The sequence below is a fragment of the Hyalella azteca genome, unplaced genomic scaffold, assembly GCF_000764305.2.
Source record: "Hyalella azteca isolate HAZT.00-mixed unplaced genomic scaffold, Hazt_2.0.2 contig5545, whole genome shotgun sequence".
Classification (NCBI taxonomy): domain Eukaryota; kingdom Metazoa; phylum Arthropoda; class Malacostraca; order Amphipoda; family Hyalellidae; genus Hyalella; species Hyalella azteca.
In genome coordinates this window covers 195,073-217,653 of record NW_025935731.1, presented here as the reverse complement: position 1 = coordinate 217,653, position 22,581 = coordinate 195,073, and the positions used below count along the sequence as shown (strand labels likewise).

The following is a 22,581-nucleotide window of genomic DNA, read 5'->3' as shown; positions in this document are numbered from 1 at the left end:
ACCGCCTGAAAACGAATGTAAATTTTTTTTTACATGTACTGTGCTACAGCACAACTCTTCAAAGAAGTACCTTAATTTCTTAAATTAGCAAGGGAAATATTATGAAAACTGCCTGAGCTGAATGTATAAGTTTCAGCAAAATATACATTCTACAAAAAGCGCTAGCTATACAGTGGTTTGCTAAAGTTTTTAGTGATTCGCAGATTTCTGAATTTATTAACGAAGAAGAAGCCAAGAAGTTCGCCTTATTTTAAATAAAATGTTTCACCGTCATTTGTCGACAATTAACGAAATTTACAATTAATTCTTAAAAAATAAATTCACAGAGTGATGCTGGCCTCGCAACATTTTTTCATAGAAAATTTTTTAATTTTCTTTTTATTTCTTGTTATAAATTCTTCGTGAACTTACAATCTAAGTGATAAAATGATCTTGACATTTCTAGCTATGCTCTGCCAATTAATTCAATTAAGACGTTAAAATCTCCCAACCTAACTAGTATTCAGAGTTCATTGCGGCGTATAGGTGAAGCGAAGCACATGTTGTAGGCCGCAGCGTCTCGTGAGAGCAGTTAACAACTGACACAATATTGTGCAATGCTCCCTGAGACGCGCAATTTTATTCAGCCTAATTGGAAACCAACCCAAGGCCATGCTGGGAGCACCACCATTGACGGCTACTACAAGCCTCCCTTCAGTGACACCAAGAAATGAACAGCCTACCAAGGCTCGAACCCACGGCCAACTCCGCTCATATCGGTGTCGCTAATACTGCTCTATATTGGCGCTAATCACTGCGCCACAGTGATGCTCATGCATCTATTAACTAGACACATCGCGTGGGACGATAAATTAAGAATAACAATAATCAGTTCACCTAGCAGGCTAGCCCCATTATGTCCAGCTTTTTAGCACATTTTCCCATTTATGGAAAAAATGCACTATTGTGCTCGCACTGTCCGTCTGTCCGTTCGTCTGTCGGTCCGTCCGTGACTTCACGTTTTCGTCGACGAGAAAATGCGCTTTCTGTCACTCACTGCAGTGAGTACTGAGTTATATTTTTTATGGTTTGGGTTAAGGCTTGTGATGACAAATGCAGCCACCAGCCTGATCTCTGTCATAATATGTCCAGTTTTGCAAACGAGTTGAGACATAATGTTATTTTCAAGAGAAATTGTGCGGGATGTGCGGTGTGGCAATAATCAGCTTTCCCCATCTCTACCATGCAAAGTTATGCTAATAAATTTACATGAAATGCTACGATGTAGACATACCGCTGGGAAGTGATGAGAAGCTTTAATCAGCTTCACCTAACATTGCTATGGCATATATGTTATGCATCCCGGGGGATGAAAGTTTCCGCTAAAAATTAAGCTGACCATTGCTGGCAAACTCCCAGCAGCTCTACGTGCTCCGGCTTTTCAGTTCTGCAACGAGATTTAGGTTGACCGAGTAAGGAGACCGAGGTAATATCAAATGGCAGGGGAACGCAGCCGTGCACCACAAATTTTGTACATCAATAAGCCCTGAATCGAACGCCTTGGATCTTTCCGGACATCCACCAATCAGCCGTGAATGTAAACATCGAACCAACGCTTGAAAAAATACATCTCTATTAAACGTTGCTAAAACTAGGATGATATTACAATTCCTGGAAAGTAACTGAAGCCGTTGGGTCGAAAAAACGCAAATGGAGCCCAGTTTTTGTTATTCTGTCTTTCTAAGCAGCTCCAAACTAATGTTATTGATAATTAGGATTTCCTAATAATTTGGGATCAAATTAGTAGAAAATACAAACTGGTGAAAATGATTTCCCCATTCGATCAGTAGTAAGAAATATTCAAAAATTTTCGTAAGCATGCTACGAACCGTGCATTTCTGCTCCGACGCTTCCTGGGGAACTTGCAACGGTAGATGAACTCTGCTTGTAGACGCTATAGGAGGCGCAACGACCAACCAAACTTGAAATGTAATGAGCTGCCAGCAGGAACAAGGAAGTGCAGGGGCAATGCACTCAATCGACGGTTAGTAGAGGAAGTTATTTCATCGCTTGACTGTGCAGCAAGCCTAACGACTAACAGTCACTCGTTCAGAGGACTGTTATGAGATATTGACCAATTCCTTTCATTTTGATAAAGGATTCAGGTGAGTCATTCTTATCCTTGAATGCCGGTACCCAAGTTGGTCAAAAAAACCGGAAAAAGGGAAATTTGAATTTATAAGGCTCATGTATTAGGAGGATACTTAGCTGATAACAGTCACTGCAATAATGCATGAAACAACTAGTTGATGGACACATTGTGGGCAGAAGAATAAAAGAAATTGGTTACTTTAGGTATTGTAATATTACAAAATTTTCATTTAATTAATCGTTAAATTTGACAAGATACCTACTTATGGGGTCAAGTCGTTTCCCGCCAGAAATATTTCGTTGTTAGTTTATATGTGGTACTTTTGAGAACTCGTTTACTTAAATAAAAATTTCCATCCAAGTTTGCACAAAAATCTGGCCATCTATTCAAAATTAGCAGAAATTAATTGCATGTGAATCAATTTGCTAAATTTATTCCATCAAAATAGCAGCAGCACACAATCGCACAGTCGTCAGGATAGTCGAAAGCTGCCGTTGGCTTTACGTTTGCATTATTTTACGAGGATAATGATTATTCAGAGCCAAATTAAACGTAGCCAGGGTTTTGGCGACTTCTACGACAAGCTGCTGGCCCAGTTTTAAAAACATGTTAAAACATGGATTATTTTCATTTACTATACTTCTGAAAAATAATTTGCTGGATACCATAGTTTGTTTTAATGTCGCGATTTATCTGTTGTTCCATTCGATACATTCAAATTGATCTTTGTGCCCGTCCCAATTTCGAACATATGTAGGTATAAAAATATAGCTATTTATACCACAAATTGATTGCAATACTAACTTTACTTTCACATTAAAATAGAGTGATTTATAAAGCACATACGTTCAAAATTTCATTGTGTTTTAGTTGACCGCAGTTTATTGAACAAGCCCGACGTGTGTTCAGTGGTCGCGTGGCAAAGTCTGCGCCCACCGCACCAAATCAAATAAACAGAAACAAGTAAAAGTTACCGGAAGCGCTAACTCTGTCAGATCAGTGGACGAGGTCAAGTCTCGCCATCACAACAGAGCGTTTAATGAATAATTAAGGTTTAATACCAAAAATTCTTATGTAATACATACACTTGAATATAAAAGCATCCGATGACATTTAATTGTCGCCTGACAGTGACATAAAATTCACATGAGTAGCAATTTAGTTGTTTGAATGCGAAAAATATAATTTTGAAATATAATAAAATACCCAGGTATATATGATTTTTAAAATTTACTATGGTATAAAATAAATAACAAGCAAAATTACTTTCACTCATCTAAGTAATTCATAAGCCATCAATTTTTTCTCGAATAACAATATTTTAATTGAAACCCAAGCGCAATAATCGCACTTGCTCACGATGACATACATGCGATTTTCCCATTCGTACGTCACTGTCTTCAAAAACAAGTTACACTATCTTTTGTTTGCGGGAGATGTACAGGAAGTTGGGCTGTCCCGTCTAGGGTTATTTTTTTCGTGCATGGACAGAATTGCGCAGCGCACTTTTCATCGGCCACCACCGCGCTGTCTGTCAGCGGGCTTCACGTTCGTCAGATAAGAGCTTTATGACGTCAGACTGATGCCAGAAACTTAATGCGACGCTACAATGCATCATGTTTGTAAATAAACCGATCTTTCTTTCATCGCTTGAGTAATTAAAAAGTAAAATAAAAGTTCTGATTTGTTATCTATTGATCGCTATCGCACGGAAGACCGATAACCTCTGATATTAAGTCAGTGAGGTCATGCTATAATTTGTGTACCAACAGGATGATTAGCAAAGAAGTATTACTGTTTTACTAAGAAAAAAGTACCTATAATCATCATCTGGCGTTGAGAAAAACAATGAGTATTTTGATCATGCAGCATCCCTTAACAGAAACTGCCCGCCCGTTATAGGCGAGCCATTTCAAATATTTTAATGTGAACTTGGATCAGAATTTATCGAAAAAATACTCATCTACCCAACAGTAAATAATAGAAAAACATTTATTAAATGTTTTGCTTACAAAACATTCGACGCACATTTATTTTCCGAAAATAAATAGAATTTTACTTGCAATTTGTTTTCGCAAACGGAAATTACCGAAACTAATAATTCATATAGATATCCTTAGCATGACTCTAAAGTCAGCTGGGTAAAATCAGAATTATTTGAAAATTTATATCACGGTGTCAAAAGAACCGGAAACGTTGTATTCGTTGTAGCAATAAATTTACAAAGCTAACAGTTACTTATTTCAAACCACAATCTCAGCTTAGCGAGCGCCACGTTTGATGTTATGCAAATGTTTCATATACATGAAGCTTAAAATCACACTGGGGTGGCCACTTTATTTTCAATGAGGCTAATCAGGAAGCGTCAAACATCGTTGCTAGGTTATAAGTACGAGATTGAGATATGGAGCGACATAATTCAGTCGATCCCTCGCAGGTTTCCATTGAGTTGAGCACTGATCATTCCTAAGCACGGCAAGATTAGGAGTAGAGTCCCTTTGGCTCTGCCTATGGGACATTTCGCCACGGTTGCCAAACCTGGTCGAATGTCTTTTGAAAGCCCTGAATAAATGACACCATAACACCCTCGATGCTATTCTTATCTCATTTTGTCTGTGACACGCTTATAGCCCGTAGTTGGGTTCCGTAATCTGAACTTCCCAAGTTCTCCTTTGCAACGTACGACGTTCATATTAACACAGCTCTATATACTCCTCTATAACTTACGTTCATTAGTTCATACCTTACATTAATGAAGAGCTGATTGGTATAGCAACATGAATGACAGGAATGGAGGATGAAATTAAATAACTACAAAGCAAAGCTTTGATTAAAAACAAATTTTATTTTAAAGAAATCAATCGATCCCTCCTTATTAGCATTAGAACGACAAAATTTTATTATTGTTTGCAAATGTTTTACTGGTAACTTCGACAATGAGTCAGGGTCCGGCCCGGGATGCTGCAGTAACATATTGAACACAAACATCCGATAGAACAGGATGTGATAAAACAAATTCACGTATATCTCTGCCTCGTTCATCAAGAAGAAACTTACGTGGTTCATTAGAAAGTACTTTTCCTTTTGAACTTTGTTGTTCATCTCGGTGTAAAAGATAAAATATAGCAAAAAAGATTATGTGAACAATAATCAAGTGTTAAAGTGCTCCATGTAGACGGCAGAGTACAAAGAGGTGATCGTAGCAAGTTGATTTGAGGTAATCTCTCACAAACCTAAAAAAGTACTCTTCATAACAACGCGTGAAACAAAGTCGGTAAACTGGTAATACAATCGCCAAATCGGAAATGAAAGCAAGACCTGTGTGCCCAGGGGCCGCACACACCGGGCGTCTAATTGGTGGCCGGCGTGACGCTATCTTGCGGCATAACGCTTTATTTGTACCTCTCAGTTGTCCTTTTTACGGACCGGGTAGTTGAGGAACACGAGCTGTGGGTGGTTGTGGTGACACTTTTAATTGTTCCCACGAGCTCAGGGCTTGGGCTAAATGACCGCTAGGAGGTGTCCGGGCCACTTGCCGAACTGATTGATTAATAGAGAAAATGATACCTTCTCATGACAGCGGTTGTTCTTCAAGACTAGCCTATGGACAGTATGGGTAAATAATGGCACGAGAAACTCTTCAGCATAGAGAAAAGGAAATGAAAATGAGCTGGCTTCAGGTTGCGCAAGATATTCCAGCATTATTTCGATGCACATTTTCTCAACATCGAAATAAAATTATGAATGTTAAGGAAAAGTCCACATTGATTTTGAGTTTTGCATGTTCCCTTTATTTTGACGGAGATAAAAGGATTTTAAAATTTTATTGATTATTGGTAACAAATATTATAATAGCTGCAATCTAGCTATGAATTCGAATAAATGTAATCCGAGCGAATATTTAAAATATCGCACATCAAAATATCACGTGATAATGAATAAATAATCAACTTTGGCAAAACGAAAGCATGCGTCTCATCCATAATATCAACAATATTTTTTACGGATGACATTCGCAAAATCGAAAAAAATGTAGCTTCCTCATGAGTAACAAGTTTACACACAGTTTGCAGTTTTGAATATTAGGATCGGTGGAGAGGTGGCAGGGCAGCTTTTAGTGACTTGTGAAAATGAGTTCTGGTAATTGGCTGTGGAAGGCGGTGCATGGAGGCTGTCGGCCGAAGAGACCGCAATATTGGCAGGCCGCATTCCTGATCTCCGTCTTCAGGAAGCAGGCAGCGAATTGGGTGGCATCTCACAATCTGAATGAATTTCCTTAAAACATTCTGTGAGTTATGATAGTCTGTGAAATTAACTGGGATTATTGTTCAAAAGCCTGATTTTAGTTTACACTTCAAATAGCGTTTTTAAACTTGTTTAAGTGGTAATAGGCTAGGTAAAAAACGTATTAAGGTATTATATTGTTGTATCCAGACACTTAGAGTGCGATATGATTCAAAACTATGTTAAGGCATCACTTATGATCAAGCACAAGATCAGGAGTACAGAAGCTCTAATAAGTGAGGTCTTATCAAGCATACATTAGCCCTCCGACGTGCTCATCGCCTCTGGGAACTTAGGATAAGCCATTGCGCAGCCAGTGAGTTTTAATTCTAATCCAAGGATTGGATTGGATTAAAGATTTTTCATTAAAAAAAATACTCTGTTGTTTTTCGGCAAAAGTTTAATTCTGTGACGATGAGTTTGACTAGTCAATCAAGTTTATATTTTGGTTGACCAAAAACGCATATTCTATGACTATACCATAAAAAATCATGCATCTCACAGAATGTCCTAATCATGCATGGAGCCCTTATACACTCGCCAATATTTCTTATTCAAATAATAGGCGATTTTCATGATTTTTATTGCAAGTGTTGGTCATAGTTGTACTGAAGATTAAACTGGGATTATTTGTCGAAGGTGGAACATACGCATGCTTAGTAATGAATGAAATTTACCAAGACGAGACTTATCACCGATTTACGAACAACACCCACTCATATATCAGCCGCTTATGGTCATATCACTTTGATATTATGATGCAAATGTATAAGCTGGTCACGCTAACACCAAATACTCTTAATCGTGGTTCAGTTCGAGCGATTACTGCCAATTTAGAGATGGATTCAGGTTAATTGCAAACTAATTTCACCAGAAAAACGTGTTTTATTTGATTATATTTCAGTCTGATGTGTTAATTTTTTAAATTAACTGCGAGAAAACTAGTAATTTCCCTTACAAAATAATTACTAAATGAGTTATACATTATGTCCCATGTTCCAGACTTCAAGATTGCCCACTGTAATTAGCACCTCAAATATTTGAATAATTTCAGTGTTTAAACAAACACCGATCACCGTAAAACTAGGCCTCCCGCAGCAGCTTCTTATCCTACACACCGAAAAGCATCACGACTCCTGAAAGGGCCAGCTATCATCGTCTTATCTCACCTCCTCGTGAAGCTTCTGAGGTTCGCGGAAGGTTATCTCGAAGTCACCACGGCGAGTCGAGACGACAATTTCATCAACGTTTTTCTTGAGTCCGTACTTCGAGTGCCACCCACAGGGATCTTCGTTATCTCTTGTGTTGAAATCTTTCGTGTCGATGCATTTATTGGTTGTTTGATCTGATGAATATTGGACTCGCAATTTCTGTTAATATCAATTGGTTTTAAATATTGTTGATTGTACGACATAAGCTCAGAAGCGATATTATACTATCAAACTGCACGTTATCAATCTGCACGATAAATATTGTATTATCTGTATCTCTACGTATTATCTATAATTCTAGGATTGATTCTTAAATTTGCAAAATTGGAGTTAATGAAACATTAATGACGATAGACTAATAGAAACACAGAGTAATATTAAATGGATTTGAAAGATTTTGATAACCAATGTGTAGAAGCATAAACGAAAGGTAGGGTTGGTTTTCATTCCGCTCAAGAGAGTATCAAAATGTTGGGAGGTATTCATGGTATAACTAACAAGTGTAAGCGTCACGAAACTTTAGGATGGCTTAGAAAATAACACTGAGATTGTGCCTCTTAGGCTGTTGACTTACTGCGAAACTCAGTGAGGGCGGTTAACTTCAAACGGCGTCGGCAGGCAACAAATCTCCGCGATCTTACTGCCAGGCCCCTCAGCGGGCGGGCTAAGAACTTGTCTGTTCGATGTCGCAAGCTTAGTCAGCAATGTATCAGATCTTAGATGAGAGTTATTTCTGAGCACAATCTCGGCCAGCGTGATGGTGGGTGAACGTAATGATCTACCGGTAAACTCTGATGTTGACACAATATAAATCAGAGTTCATAATTGAATGATTTTTAAACTGAATGGCCTTGGATTAGTTGGATTTTCAGTCAGTATTCATTCCAGTTGATTGAATTAACGTATGATTCTAGAACATATTACTCTTTTCAACTGTTATGAGTCGCTGGACTCGTGTACGTTGTGCTCGTTTACAGGAAAGCTAGGGTACGCACGCAGCATTGGGCTTAGTGTTAGCACTGTTGGTGTTATCTTCACTGGACCAATCAAGTTGCTACGAGCAGGACAGGCACGAGGCGTCGCGCTGGTAATTAGGTGAGCTTTACAAGGGGTGAGGTCTCGCTGCCCAGCGACACTGTGTGGTCTCAATCGTCGAGCCTTCCAGGAGGTTGTTCACGCAGGCTATGGTAATGACGATATCCGAGCTGATCTATCAATCTGGTGAACATACCGAGAAGAATTTTTTCATAAGAAAGGTTTATAAAGGTGAAGTAACGGGAATGTAGAAGTTATTTTGGGTATAAATTAAGCAACAAGAAAAAATTTTTCTGTGCGTGAACGTGCTTGGCAACTCGTGAGGTCTGGAAGCTATGCCGGTCGGCACGGTGTATATCGGACGGCACCCTGGGTAGTTAGGAACGGATAACTGCACCGTAAAATGCTCGGATAAATACTCTTTCATGCCCATGAATATGTCTACTTGATCGATTGCTCGTCCTCGAAATCTTGTGACCATAGATTGCCATCCAATGAGACAGGTTTTAAACCTGGGGGATCTAGGAGGCACTCGTGGGTAACTGCCGGCGCTTTTTCATTTGGTCGGTGCGAGTCGTTAAGTGTTTCCTGATTAGCAAGGATAAAATGAGTCAACGAGATGGCTTCCCTCGGCTGTGATAGTTATTTATGTAAACAAACATCCAAAATCGCTCGCCCTTGAATTGACTTTCTAACCAACCAAATCAATTCTTCTCTTGTAATAAAACTAATGTTTGGCAGGACTTTTATACTTTAAAGTGGATTTTAAACGTAATTGCGAGCCAAAACTTCAAGTACTACAATAAATACAAGAATTGATATTCTTTCTTTTTGGCGCAGGATGAGGTCTCTGTACGAATTTATTAATTCACATAGTTTCAACAATTTTTGAGTAAAAATTAGATTTTGAAAAAAAATTATGTTGATGGGTGTCTGGACTAGAAAAAAGTCCCTAAAAGTTACTGATCGTCAAAATCATCGCTTGTCTCATGCAATAATTTCTGCAGTTTCTCGCAAGATTCAACGTGTGTTTAACAAGTTACGATTGTTTATGTTTAAGATTTTTATCATGAACAAAAATATAGAATATTCACTGAAATTTATGAGTGTACCTATGATACAAACTTTTTAGGGTTCCTCTTAATTAATAGAGTTTTGAGATCTCATGTATTCTTGGAAAAGTGATTTTAATCAATTATAACTTACTACTTTACTACTTTTCCAAGGTTCACCTTCACTAGAGTTCACAATCTCGGATAATGATTTGCATGACATCGGCGAAAGCAATTTCGTCAAAGGGACATTTAGCTGAGTGGCAATAGAAAATGAAATTTTATATAAAAATCGCGACAATTTCCAGATGTTAAATCCGCTCGTTTTTAAATTGAGAATTTTTCTTGTCGAATTTATTTCATATTGGTATGAATGATCTCTATTACTGTGGTTTTTCACCTAGATTTAAAGTCAGTATTGATACTCGATTAAGGTTAGGACATTGTTGGCATTATAGTCCAAATACGTAAACGTCTCTAATGTGGAAAATAGAAGAAAGTACACGAGTGAGTCAGATGTATATTGTCGAAAAAGTTAAGCAAGCGCAATTGCATGTTAAAATTAGCATATGCACAGAGAGCAAATCTATTTTTGCTTAAAGTGTAGATTAATCATTGCTTCCTTTTCCGTTCCACAAGAGACTTTGTTCCCTATGTTAATGATGTGATAGATTCTCGAGAACTGAAATTATTTCTTGAATGGAAAGCCCTCAATTTGGAGCAACATCCTTCCCGCTAGCACGGATGGTAGCATTTCCCTTTGTGGCGGTTATGCGGCTCGTGACACGAAAATGTTGCAGTTAGCCTTCGCTGAGGCCTTCTAGTCAGCGGGTTTCCCGCCAAAACATTGTTTCGACTGTATGACGTGACAACAAGTCAATGATGCACGACAATTGCGTCTCTTGAAACTTCTTGGCCTGAAATTTATTTCGCGTTCGTTTTTAAAGTTATTCTTACATTTCCAGAACCTCTGTGTGCGTATTAATATTTTGGCAGACATAATGACAAAAAATCTCAGATTTAAGTTATCTGCGAGTTGATTGTGCACAATTTTGAAGTAAATAACAAATTGTTTTCTTTCTGCATAAAGTAGATTTATATGCATAACTACAATATATACAATAATATAATGAAGCTCTGCATAATTATCAGCTGTTAGTTTAAGCTTTAACGAACTGACGCGACGAAATAAATGTTTTTCGTGAGAGTAGGAACTATAGGCTCACGGAACCTTTATATACAATATAGTGAGCGAGCCTGGCTGATTTATCCCGCACTGTGGACTTGTTCAATCCTCTTTCAGAATTTGCGCGTTTCGCCACCTTCACAACCAAATGAGCGTACACTATTAAAGAGCACTTACTGCATGCGATTGCGCCTGCAGTTTCAAATTAGATTAGATATTGAGAGCGTTCTTTATTCCGTCAGCTTATGGAGGTTAAAATATTTCGGCGGATAACTAAATCTAGTTTCCTATCAAACGTTTACCCTAAGAGAAGCAGTCGCTAATTAATGGTAAAAACGAAGTCTGCAATCAAGTCGTTAATGTAAAATTGATAATGTCTGCCTTCCACAACATTCATTGGGCAATATTTTTTTTTATTTTTTACAAGAGTACTTGTGTTTTTGTCAATTATTGAGCGGTTCTCTTGAATAGAATATTTAGTTTCTACAGCGGCACAGCTTACATCTCCCATTGGGTTCATAAATCAGGAGAGATTTTCCCTTCACATCCTGCAAAAAATGGCAGGTCTCTCATTTGTGAATAAATAGACATTAATGAAATTGAATTCAGATTAAAGCGCCATCTGGAAAATTGCCTATATATAGGACGCCTTGGCGCATTTTGTACAAGTCCATTATTTTACGAACTCGATGTTCGTCGAAACTGTTTCATTTGGAAAATGAGATAATTCTTAATCCTTGCTTTGGTTTTTGGTCCAAATCACGAGTATTTTATTTGCCGCTATGCTGATGTCAAGGGAAGTTTTATTACGTATAATGGCGAGTTAGAAAATAGTAGCATTTGTCATTAAAAAATTCGGAACATGCGTCAAACGCTGCCTATAAGAAATTTAGGAAAAATTTCAATGAGTAGTTTTTCGCGATTCGTTCTATTTCCAGTCTTGAATAAATTTTTTTACTTTAAAAGTTTTTATTGAGAATTGAAGAGATGTAATGCATAGTTCAATATAATTAATATTTTTGACAGCCGATTCGTTTTAATCCCTGTCTGTTTAGCATTGGGGGAATGGTTGTTGGAATTTTCAAGAAGGCTGTAACTAGCCATTTATATACGGACAACTTAACCGTCATCAATGCTATTCGTCCCTAAACACCTGGGCCTATACTTTCAAAAAAAGTTAAGGGATCGTAAGTTCATCAGCCAATCATTGACGGCCTTTCAAGCCAAATCCACCAATCATAGACAAGAAAATAGAGCGTAAGTACTTACGTTCACTTAGCGAGTTTTGAAAGTATGGCCCCTGATAATGACCGTGACATGAAGACGTACGAGTGATTTAGTGCATAGTTTTCCCGTAGACTTGAAAATTTATCGGACCGCGAGTCGGGCTTTCCAAGCAGATAGCAGCTTCAGCGCCAACCTACTCGCTATCTAGCAGGGAAACCTTGCCCTTGTCCACGGATATGTTCTTCCTATCTTCCGTCTACATTTTCGTGCAGTTTGCACTTATAATAATATAATTTTTATATAATATAATTATATAATATAATTTTTTAATATAATTTTTATTGTAAATTAGCTGTAAGTAAATAGCGTGAAATTAGCGTAGGAAAATACTGTTATAATCTTTGATCTGACACTTTTATTAATAATGTTTAAGATTTATATGCAGCCCCAGCAGATATCAGTTATTGCAAATGATTTAACCCTCCACCGCCTGACATGAGTAACCGGAGCAATATTGTCACGAGCCTACTTCCCAAAAAGGATACGTTCTAGTGAGCGCAAAATGACTTGCACTGATGGTTGCCGCCACGTACAACTTTAAAAAATGTTCTCTATTGCGTACAAACGTCCACAGGTTGCTACACTCAATAGTTTACATATAATTTAAGTTGGAAGTTATGTTCTCGGAGAGTGACATACGACGGTAGAGGAATAAGTCCGAATCTTCTCTAGAAATAGTTAAGTACGATTTAGGGTTGAATATTTTCCAGGAATAGCGAAATACGATTTAGGTTTAAAAATATCCAGTTAAAACTTAATGCAAGTACTAATTGCATTAATAAATCTAGCATAAACTACAGACAATTGTATTTTGCCTTAAATCTCTGTGTTAACCAGGTCTAATCTGTTATTTTTCGCTAACGAGAACTTTTTTGTAGATAATGCCTTAAATTTTGTGATGCTCTATTTTTTACGTAATTCACGCATGAATCTTTGTTTTGAAATGTACTTAGTGTAATCATTTTCAAACTGCATCAATTTTCTTTCGATTATCGTAATTTGTTCTACGTTAACTGCGTGAATTTTGATGTTTTTGCGTGAATTTTGATGTTTTTTTGAACTACACCGTTTATTTTGGGACAACTTAATACAATAATATCAGCATTCAAGTGAGGATAATCTTTCATTAGGTCAACATATTCCACTTCTATGCACGACCGTTATTAAATTCCTAGTTACAGTTTAGCAGTCTTTCTCTTGTCAGAATGCACCCTCACCTTCTTTAAGATGCCGTGTGCAAGTTGGTCAGCCACCCACCAAATAATGCAGGCTTCCCCTCCCGCGCCCCCGCCGCGGCTTGCCTATATAAGCAGGCAACCCGCGTTACCTGAATCATTACAGCAGCACGCTCTGCCGTGGCACGTAGTAAGAGAAGTCTGCTCAGCGCAGTTGCGGCCTCGAGTCGTTTCATTGCATCGTGTTCCCCTGTTCCTTTTTTCGGTGAAACGTTGCGGAGTCAGTGAACAGTTTGAAATTCATATGAAAATAAGTGAACCTTATGAACAGAAACTGAACGTATATTCCTTGTGTTTAGAACTTTGATTTTTGGGTGAATACTGATAAATCATAGTATTTCATCATGTTCAACGAACGAGGAATAGGGTACAGCGTTACCCCAGTACCTGATTTTTCGTTGACGAACAGCCGTGAAGAAGAGGTAGCAAAACTGGAAAGATATTTACGCTCGGACCAGATTTCTATCACAAGCCCCTCGCAAGTGACATATTCCAACGACATGAACAGAAGTCCAAACACAAACCATTATCAAATGCACAGTAGCACGACGGGAGGCGATTTGTCGGAATATCCTACACTCTCAGCAGCCACACACACTTTGAACAACTATGGAGTGAACAGTTACGGGCACCACGTCGAACTACAAAACTTGTCTGGGAACCCATTGTTAGGCAGTCATAGAAAACAAGATAACACATGGGCTTCTCCACTAAGTGAACGATCTTGCGATTCTCCATACCTAACCGGAACCCCTAATATGACTCCTATCCCTGAGTATGAAACTCTGCCTATTGAAGAAAATTCTTTCCAATTAGGGGCACTTAAGCTTGATGAACAAGTTACCTTGAGTTACGATCAACTTTCTTCTCAATCCGAAGGAGTAATCAGTTATAGTAACAATAATAATCAAAACTCATCTTTTTGCTCCGGCTTGGATACGTCATTTTGGCAGTCATCAAATTCCCCGTCACCGGGTTTTCAAGGAAATACATCATGGCACTCGGCTACGAGCTCACCGTCTCCTCAGTTGTTTTCATCTCCATCGCCAAGCCAGCGAAGCAATTCGTTGTTCCCAAGAGATACCACTACTCCTCAGATGTTAGCTCAATCCCCTTGGATCGAAGACGACAGGGACTATTTCCACGATGAAACTTTAAATATTCCGAATGAACAGCTCATAAATGGCGACATTTTGAACGTTCAAGAATTCATCAACAACGACAGCGCATTGTTCGCTGGCGAATCACTAATTCCCACCGAAGCTCCATCAATCGTCCCAGGTATGTTACCCACTGAATATTTGTTTAAATATATCGGATTATAAATGTTGATATTACTTAAGGAAATGATAATTTTAGTATTAAACACATGTGAAGAATGAGCCTAAAGAAATAAAATAGAGTGCTGAATATGTTTCGTTTTCCCTGAAACCAACCCTCTAGCAAACAAACGTTTCTTAGGATGGTGACTCTAGTGGCATGTGGCAACTAATTTCGTGACGTCACATAGAGAGAGTGAGTTTTTTTTTGAACTGATAGGAAGAGTTGCCACATACATTCCCATGATTTTAAATAATTTGTTTCTTTATTTTTTTTTGCAGATCCTCGTTTATGGACTAGAGAAGATATTAAGAAGTTTATCGTTTGGGCAAGGAAAGAACTGAAACTTTCCTGCAAGGTTAGCGCATCTCAACTCCCGCCAACTGGTGAGTGTCCGTAACATAGAATTTCTTGAGGGTCTGGGAACATAGACGTAACATAAAATCTCCGTCTGGGTTTCGTTTACCTTTGATCAATTACGGAGACACAAATCTATTGCATAGTCTACTTTGTGGTCTGTTTGTTACTGATTTATTCGCAAAGTGATTATAATTACCTCACTAAAACATTTTCTTTGCTGAACATTTGGTTATCACATCTGTCATCTCTAATGTTGTTCTTGTTGTCTTTGTTGTAGGAGCTGAGCTTTGTCGTCTATCAAGAGCATCTCTCGAGTTGAGAGTGGATGAGAACGATGCAAACATCATCTCCCAATACCTGAACTGTCTACTTGGAAATCAAGGCGCCTCCTTACCCTCGGAGCAAGAAATCTCCGACCCTTACTCGAAGTATTCCGAATCGTGTTTACGCCTCTGCCAACCAGGCTCCAGTCAAGTCCAGTTATGGCAGTTCTTGCTCGAGCTCCTTGCCGACCCTTCAAACAGAGATATCATCACATGGGAAAACTTGAACTCGGAGTTCAGAATCCTGGACCCTGATGAGGTTGCTCGTCGCTGGGGAAGAAGAAAATCGAAGCCTCAGATGAACTATGACAAGCTCTCTAGAGCCCTGCGTTACTACTACGACCGAGGCCTCATGTACAAAGTATCAGGCAAACGCTATGCCTACAAAGTTGTCTTCCACAAAGTCGAAGAGCTTTACCAGAACCAGCAGGGATCAGAACCTAAGCCCACACCAGATTATAAGTTATTTTCAGCATTGTCTTCCTCGTCATCTCCGTCTTCTTTGAGTCCGAGAAACTACAGATAAATTAAATTCAGGATAAATTAAACTTTAAATTCCATTTGAAACTGTTGCCTAGCTCAGAAAGTTTTCTCATGGGCATAATGTGATTCGTGATATTTTTGGTGACCTTTTAGAGGCAATGTTCAAACAAGGCACAAATTGGTTTACTGATGTACGTCGAAAGCAACACTACTGTTCGAAATGCTAATGTAAAACTTTTCCAATACTTGTAGTGATAACTGTGATTTACCATTTCAGAATTGTTATTTACTATTTGAAATCAGGATGTTTAAAACTGTGCAATCATTTAATTAATTATTAGTATTTTACCAACACATGACACAACTTTCTCCTTTGAATGGATATATTTAAAGCTGTTGAAGATAGTTGCATGACCCAATTTACTAGGATAAGTACAGATCTCAGGGCGTTGATGTGCAAATCAGCGGCAGATTTCGAGCTACTGTACATCATTGACTTCTCGTGATGTGCGTGGGAGAGTTCACTGGTTAGCTCATGAAATTTTATTACAGGTAACTAGAAATGGGTCACTCTTCACTAATGTTCATTTGCATCGAAGTGAGCGTTAAGTGCAAGACAGTCCTTTTTATTCTGCTGCTGGATCTCGAAGCGCATGTACCTTAGTATGTATATATACTGTGATATTTCTTAATTTGTTAGTTTTCGACATCGTTCTATTTTAAGGCTAACTTGTTTCCACTTTTTTTTACAATAAATTTACCAAAAATATGCATTTTTTCTTCACTGATTGAATTAAGAAATGCAAAATAAAGATTGAGGTCTAACATATTCATTCCTATGGATCGTTCGCCGATTCAATCACTGGAATATTCGTTACAATCCGACCTGCTTAAGAAACGGAAACAAGGTCCGCATTTTCAGTTTCGTGTTTTTCGATCATCAAATGAAGTTCAAGAAGCTAAAGAAATTGAATAAAAGGTACGCGACAGTTGATTAGCAATTGGACAAACTATATCATGACAAGGTAAATGATTTCTTATTAAATTTGATACAATGAATACGTCGTCGATTCAATCACGATAGAATAAAAGTATGAAAATCCTGCTTCAAGAGGTACATCAAATCTTATTCACAAACAATTAAAATGGAATGCTGGAGGTGCAGAGACACTTCATTTCTATTGCAAAAAATTGCTAATACTTTGCTAATAATTAAACCTAAAAATAAATAATTTTTAGCAATTCTTTTTCAATATAAATGATTTATAATAATTTTTAAGTAGACCCATTACTCTAGAATAAGGATTTTGGGAATATTAATGCATTCGGTTGTTTCAGTCATAAAATAATCAAGGTAAAATAACTAAATGCCTTATATGCATTCAATTCATTTCTGCGATATGCATTGGCTAGATCAAGAAGGAATCTTATATGGTATTAGCAAGTAGCAACACATGGTTGACATCATATCCTAAAATAAAAAAAGGAATAGCTCAGAAGATAAGCAAGAGTACGACTGTACTACATCGTCTTAACGTTATAGTAACACCCGTCGCATGTTCTCATCGTGAACTGCAAGTTGTAGCTATAGCGCTGACGCTGCAGGTTTGATCGACGATATCGAGTCACATTTAGAAGCTGTAGCACGCCGAGCCGTCGCTAATGAAGCGTCGGTGCAAAAAAGTCACCATCTTCATCACTGTTGAGCCTCAATACGAGCCGCCGATTGTGCTGCTATAATGAGACGCATGGCGCATACAATAGAGAGATAGGGCAGCAATTAGAGATCAAGTGCCGCCAACTCAATGATTTCGGCAGGACTGGAAATTAAATGGGAGAAAAAAAAATAACCAGCAACATCCATCAATAAATTTATTTTGCTAAATAATGGTTCGTTTTCAAACGAATTGCAAATGAATCTTGAGTTCTATCAGACTCGTTAATTACAACAATTTTTAAATTTAATAAAAAAGTGTTCAATTCAGAGTTCTTATTATAATTATATCAAGTTGAATTTCAGAGTTCTTATTATAATTATATCAAGTTGAATTTCAGAGTTCTTATTATAATTATATCAAGTTGAATTTCAGAGTTCTTATTATAGTTATATCAAGTTGAATTTGGCAGCTAATAATTTTATACCGGTTTTCTCATTATCGGTTTACTACGCAACGCTGGAGACAAGACAGGAACAATAGTTAGGGGACTTGTGAATAAATTGATGATGTCATGCACCGGTGTTTGAGAATATAAGTTTTTTAATGTGTTCATAACACCCTCACCTTCTAACTCCGATAAGTTGCTCTCTCATACTCGTAAATGCCGTATCAGTGATACGATAGGCGATATGCAGCTCGTACGTGGTTGGCTGCCACTGATGTCATCTTCAGTGCATGAGTGTTTATGCTCATGCATTCAACGAAAGAAATTCGTTACCCGCTATTGTTAAATTGTGCCTTGAAATATTATCAATTTGTCCTTACAATAAGTTTAATTCACAGACACAAGAAATATTTATCAACGTACTAGTATTAATATGTTGTATTATTCTCGTCTTCTTTATAACATTTTAGAATTGCATTGAAAAAAAGTCAAAACGAAACGAACATAATGATAGTTTGCGAAATGTCTTGAGATGTTGTCGCCTATACATAAACATTTTATATTTCATGTACAAAAATAATTAAGATATATGACATATATTGGTCATTTTGGTATGTCAAAAAAGTAATGTCCTTGCACAAGGTTGATATCGCTATAAAAATTAAAAATAATTTTTTTTCTGGAAAATAATAATTATACAATAAAATCGTTTACAGATTAAGCGCGAATTCTTCTCATGAAATTTTTCTCGAATGCATGTTCATTCTTAACTGAAAATATTTAATTCGGTTTTGAGAATGTTTGCTAACGATAGGCTAAAGTTGCAGATTAGCGTAAATTCATTAGAAAGGCAACAATTCGTTTTGGAGAGAAACATTCATTAGAAAGAAACATTCATCAGAAAAAAACATTCATCAGAAAAAAGCATTCATTAGGAAGAAGCATTCATCACAAAGAAACATTCATTACAAAGACAACAATTCGTCTTAGAAAGAAACATTCATTACATAGACAAAAATTCAAGAATTTTAATAGAAATAATATTTCGATAATTTTGCTAATGATGCCCGACAATAATTTGTTGGCTTGCATATGCGAACCGCAGCAGCGCTTATCTTTCAAGAGCCGCACTTAATTTGCTAATTATAACAGCCTTGTGTTTTATCAACATTTTATCTATTCATTTTCTTCGATCCACATCCCTAGGTTATATCAATAACATCAAAGTTTATTGAGTTAATAATTCTATTCTCTCAATTACTGCTCTAATGTACATCGTTCCACAGTATTTTTTCTCATTTTTTATTTCTTAGTTTTAAAAATTATAGTTATTTCTCCGTCTCCTGACCGACAATTGCCAGACAACGGCAAGCCAGACGACGAGACACTGTGGCCGCCATAATGCAACTATTACTTTGTAATACAATGACGTTCAAGCGCTCTATAGTGGCGAATTGCTTAGTTATTGTTCCAGTAATTTCGTTTGCTTGATTTTAACGGCCTCACATTTCTGCGAGAACTTACGACTCGAGGCAAGCAACGGCTAAAGGCAAACGAGCTTCTCCCTGGCAACTGTTGACCACTTGCCATATCTTCAGAGCCACCCTAGAGGGATTTTTTACTATGTTTTCTTAACATATATAGTTTTATCGATTTCCATAAGCTAATTGGTTACTTGATTCGGAATTAGAATTCTCTGTTTAATTCTTTTGCCAAATGAAACATTATTTTCTACCATACACCCCTATAGTTGTGTTGATCAAGTTATAAGGTCTTTTTGCACGCATATAGAATCTCAATATTATAATCGTTGATCCCTTTTAAATTTGTACATTTCAGTTGTTTTAGAATTTAGATGTTGCCGGCACATTAAATCTTGATGCGATTTACACACATATACGGTTCAATGTCATTTATCTTGTTGAATCTTCTTTGTGTTGGAAGGTTGCTTGATAATTTAACTTAAATTAATTTGAAACCCGACAATTCTAGTAATTTCACCCAATTTTAGTAATTTAATTAAGATGGTCTATCATACCGAGTTATATTTATCAAAAATGGGTATTTAAATACCATTTAAAAAATACATTTATTGTTTGACTTCCCTGTTGCGTCTGTGCTTTGTTCAAACAGTTCGTGAAAGACACCTAGTTTCTGACGGAACATCTAAAGCAAATCTCACAAAATATTTCGTAAGTGAACTAAAATCATTTACGACTTTCTTCATACGAACATATAATCAAATATTTACAGACGCATAGGGGTTTCAATAATCTCTATGAGATGACAAAACTTACTCAAAATATATGTTTGTTAGTTATCATGGAAATCTTATATGGCCAGCGCAGTCCAAGCCAACTATGACATAAGCACCGGATTCAACTTGATGCGTCCAGCGGCCGTACGTAGCAAGGATGAAAGGTGCCGGTGCTGGACAACCACGGTGGTACCGCACTGGGTGGCCACGCGCGTGTGTGTGTGGTGGTGGTGTGTAGGTAGTGCACGTGTGGTGGTGGTGTGTAGGTAGTGCACGTGTGGTGGTGGTGTGTAGGTAGTGCACGTGTGGTGGTGGTGTGTAGGTAGTGCACGTGTGGTGGTGGTGTGTAGGTAGTGCACGTGTGGTGGTGGTGTGTAGGTAGTGCACGTGTGGTGGTGGTGTGTAGGTAGTGCACGTGTGGTGGTGGTGTGTAGGTAGTGCACGTGTGGTGGTGGTGTGTAGGTAGTGCACGTGTGGTGGTGGTGTGTAGGTAGTGCACGTGTGGTGGTGGTGTGTAGGTAGTGCACGTGTGGTGGTGGTGTGTAGGTAGTGCACGTGTGGTGGTGGTGTGTAGGTAGTGCACGTGTGGTGGTGGTGTGTAGGTAGTGCACGTGTGGTGGTGGTGTGTAGGTAGTGCACGTGTGGTGGTGGTGTGTAGGTAGTGCACGTGTGGTGGTGGTGTGTAGGTAGTGCACGTGTGGTGGTGGTGTGTAGGTAGTGCACGTGTGGTGGTGGTGTGTAGGTAGTGCACGTGTGGTGGTGGTGTGTAGGTAGTGCACGTGTGGTGGTGGTGTGTAGGTAGTGCACGTGTGGTGGTGGTGTGTAGGTAGTGCACGTGTGGTGGTGGTGTGTAGGTAGTGCACGTGTGGTGGTGGTGTGTAGGTAGTGCACGTGTGGTGGTGGTGTGTAGGTAGTGCACGTGTGGTGGTGGTGTGTAGGTAGTGCACGTGTGGTGGTGGTGTNATGCTACATCTGTCTCTTATACACATCTCTCGGTGTTTTTTTTTTTCTGAAAAACCAAGTTCTGAAAAAAAACCTTGCAAGTGAATGTTATTTCGTAATTGTTTGGATGAAGCTACCTGTGTACAACATTCTTCACCCTTTCACCCTAAAATGTCTAAATGTTTTGTTAAATGTTATCGAGGTAACAGATCAGGGAATGGGTTCAGCATTATTTGTGCATAATACTTACTAGATACGAGTCCGACTGATTAGCTTGTCATGATAATCGTTGGCATGAAATTCTAATCAGTCACTTATTGCATGCTTAGCCGAGCTCCGTAAATATTAATTTTAGGTAGCATGATATGATTCTTAGGAGCGTGCCATTGATATATCTCGTGAAATTATTTTTTAACAAGTTTAATTATCACGATACAAGAGCTCCCGTGTTGTCTGTAGTGGTTCTACAGTAGGAGTCATTCATCAATAAGCAGATTTGAGGTTGCAAATGCTAATGTTATCAACAGATAGTTCGTTATCGAGAATTTCAAACACAACAGCATACTCTTTTCATGATCAGATGCTGTTTGCATTGCAATCCTCCAGGGGCCATACTTTCAAAACTCGCTAAGTGAACGTAAGTACTTACGCTCTATTTTCTTGTCTAATTTGCTTGAAAGGTCGTCAATGATTGGCTGATGAACTTACGAGCTCTTTAATTTTTTGAAAGTATAGGCCCAGGTTATATTTTGATGTCTGTAATACTTTAATAGATGGTGAACGTAATGACGCATTGATTATTGCATGAGGATCTGCGCTGATAAGAAGGATTAACATGACATAATTTTTTTATTTGGCTGCGTTGAAATCTTTGTATTTGAATTGACGATGTAAATGAACTAATAGGTTATAGGATGAGCTGATTACATACGAACACAAAGGGATCTTATTGTATGTAACATAATGGCGATCTAACACGTTACCTAATTGCTGTCTTGTGGCTGGAAAGACAAACATGATGTTTAATTGTTTGAATTTAAAATGTACGGAACAAGATCACCTAACTAACCAAGAATTATTATGAGGCGGCCTTTGATCAATCATTGATCGTCAAAGTAAACAAATATACTAATAACAGACTGCATAAAGGGTCAAATGCTAATCAGTTATCAATTGTAACATTAGAGTTTTTTATTAAAACAAAAGTACCATGATAGATCTGCAACTGAATTAATTAAAAAATAAATTCAATTATTGTCCATTAATAGAGAATAGAGCTGCCACTGAATTAATTACAAAATAAATTCAATTATAGTCTATTAATAGACAATAGAGCTGCAACTGAATTAATTACAAAAACAATTAAATTATT

General features: G+C 37.8%; 2 protein-coding genes across 2 annotated transcripts; one reads left to right on the top strand and one right to left on the bottom strand.

Annotated features, from left to right (window-relative positions):
* Positions 1-13,534: 13,534 nt before the first annotated feature.
* LOC108671423 lies at positions 13,535-16,668 on the top strand. Its single transcript, XM_018158971.2, has 3 exons — positions 13,535-14,702; positions 15,023-15,127; positions 15,379-16,668. The coding sequence occupies exons 1-3, from the start codon at positions 13,766-13,768 to the stop codon at positions 15,948-15,950; spliced, it is 1,614 nt and encodes a 537-aa protein (XP_018014460.1). The 5' UTR covers positions 13,535-13,765; the 3' UTR covers positions 15,951-16,668.
* Positions 16,669-20,368: 3,700 nt separating this feature from the next.
* LOC108671427 (histidine-rich glycoprotein-like) lies at positions 20,369-21,256 on the bottom strand. The gene has a single exon (XM_018158974.1). It carries the CDS (start codon positions 21,254-21,256, stop codon positions 20,369-20,371), a length of 888 nt encoding a protein of 295 aa, XP_018014463.1.
* Positions 21,257-22,581: the final 1,325 nt, after the last annotated feature.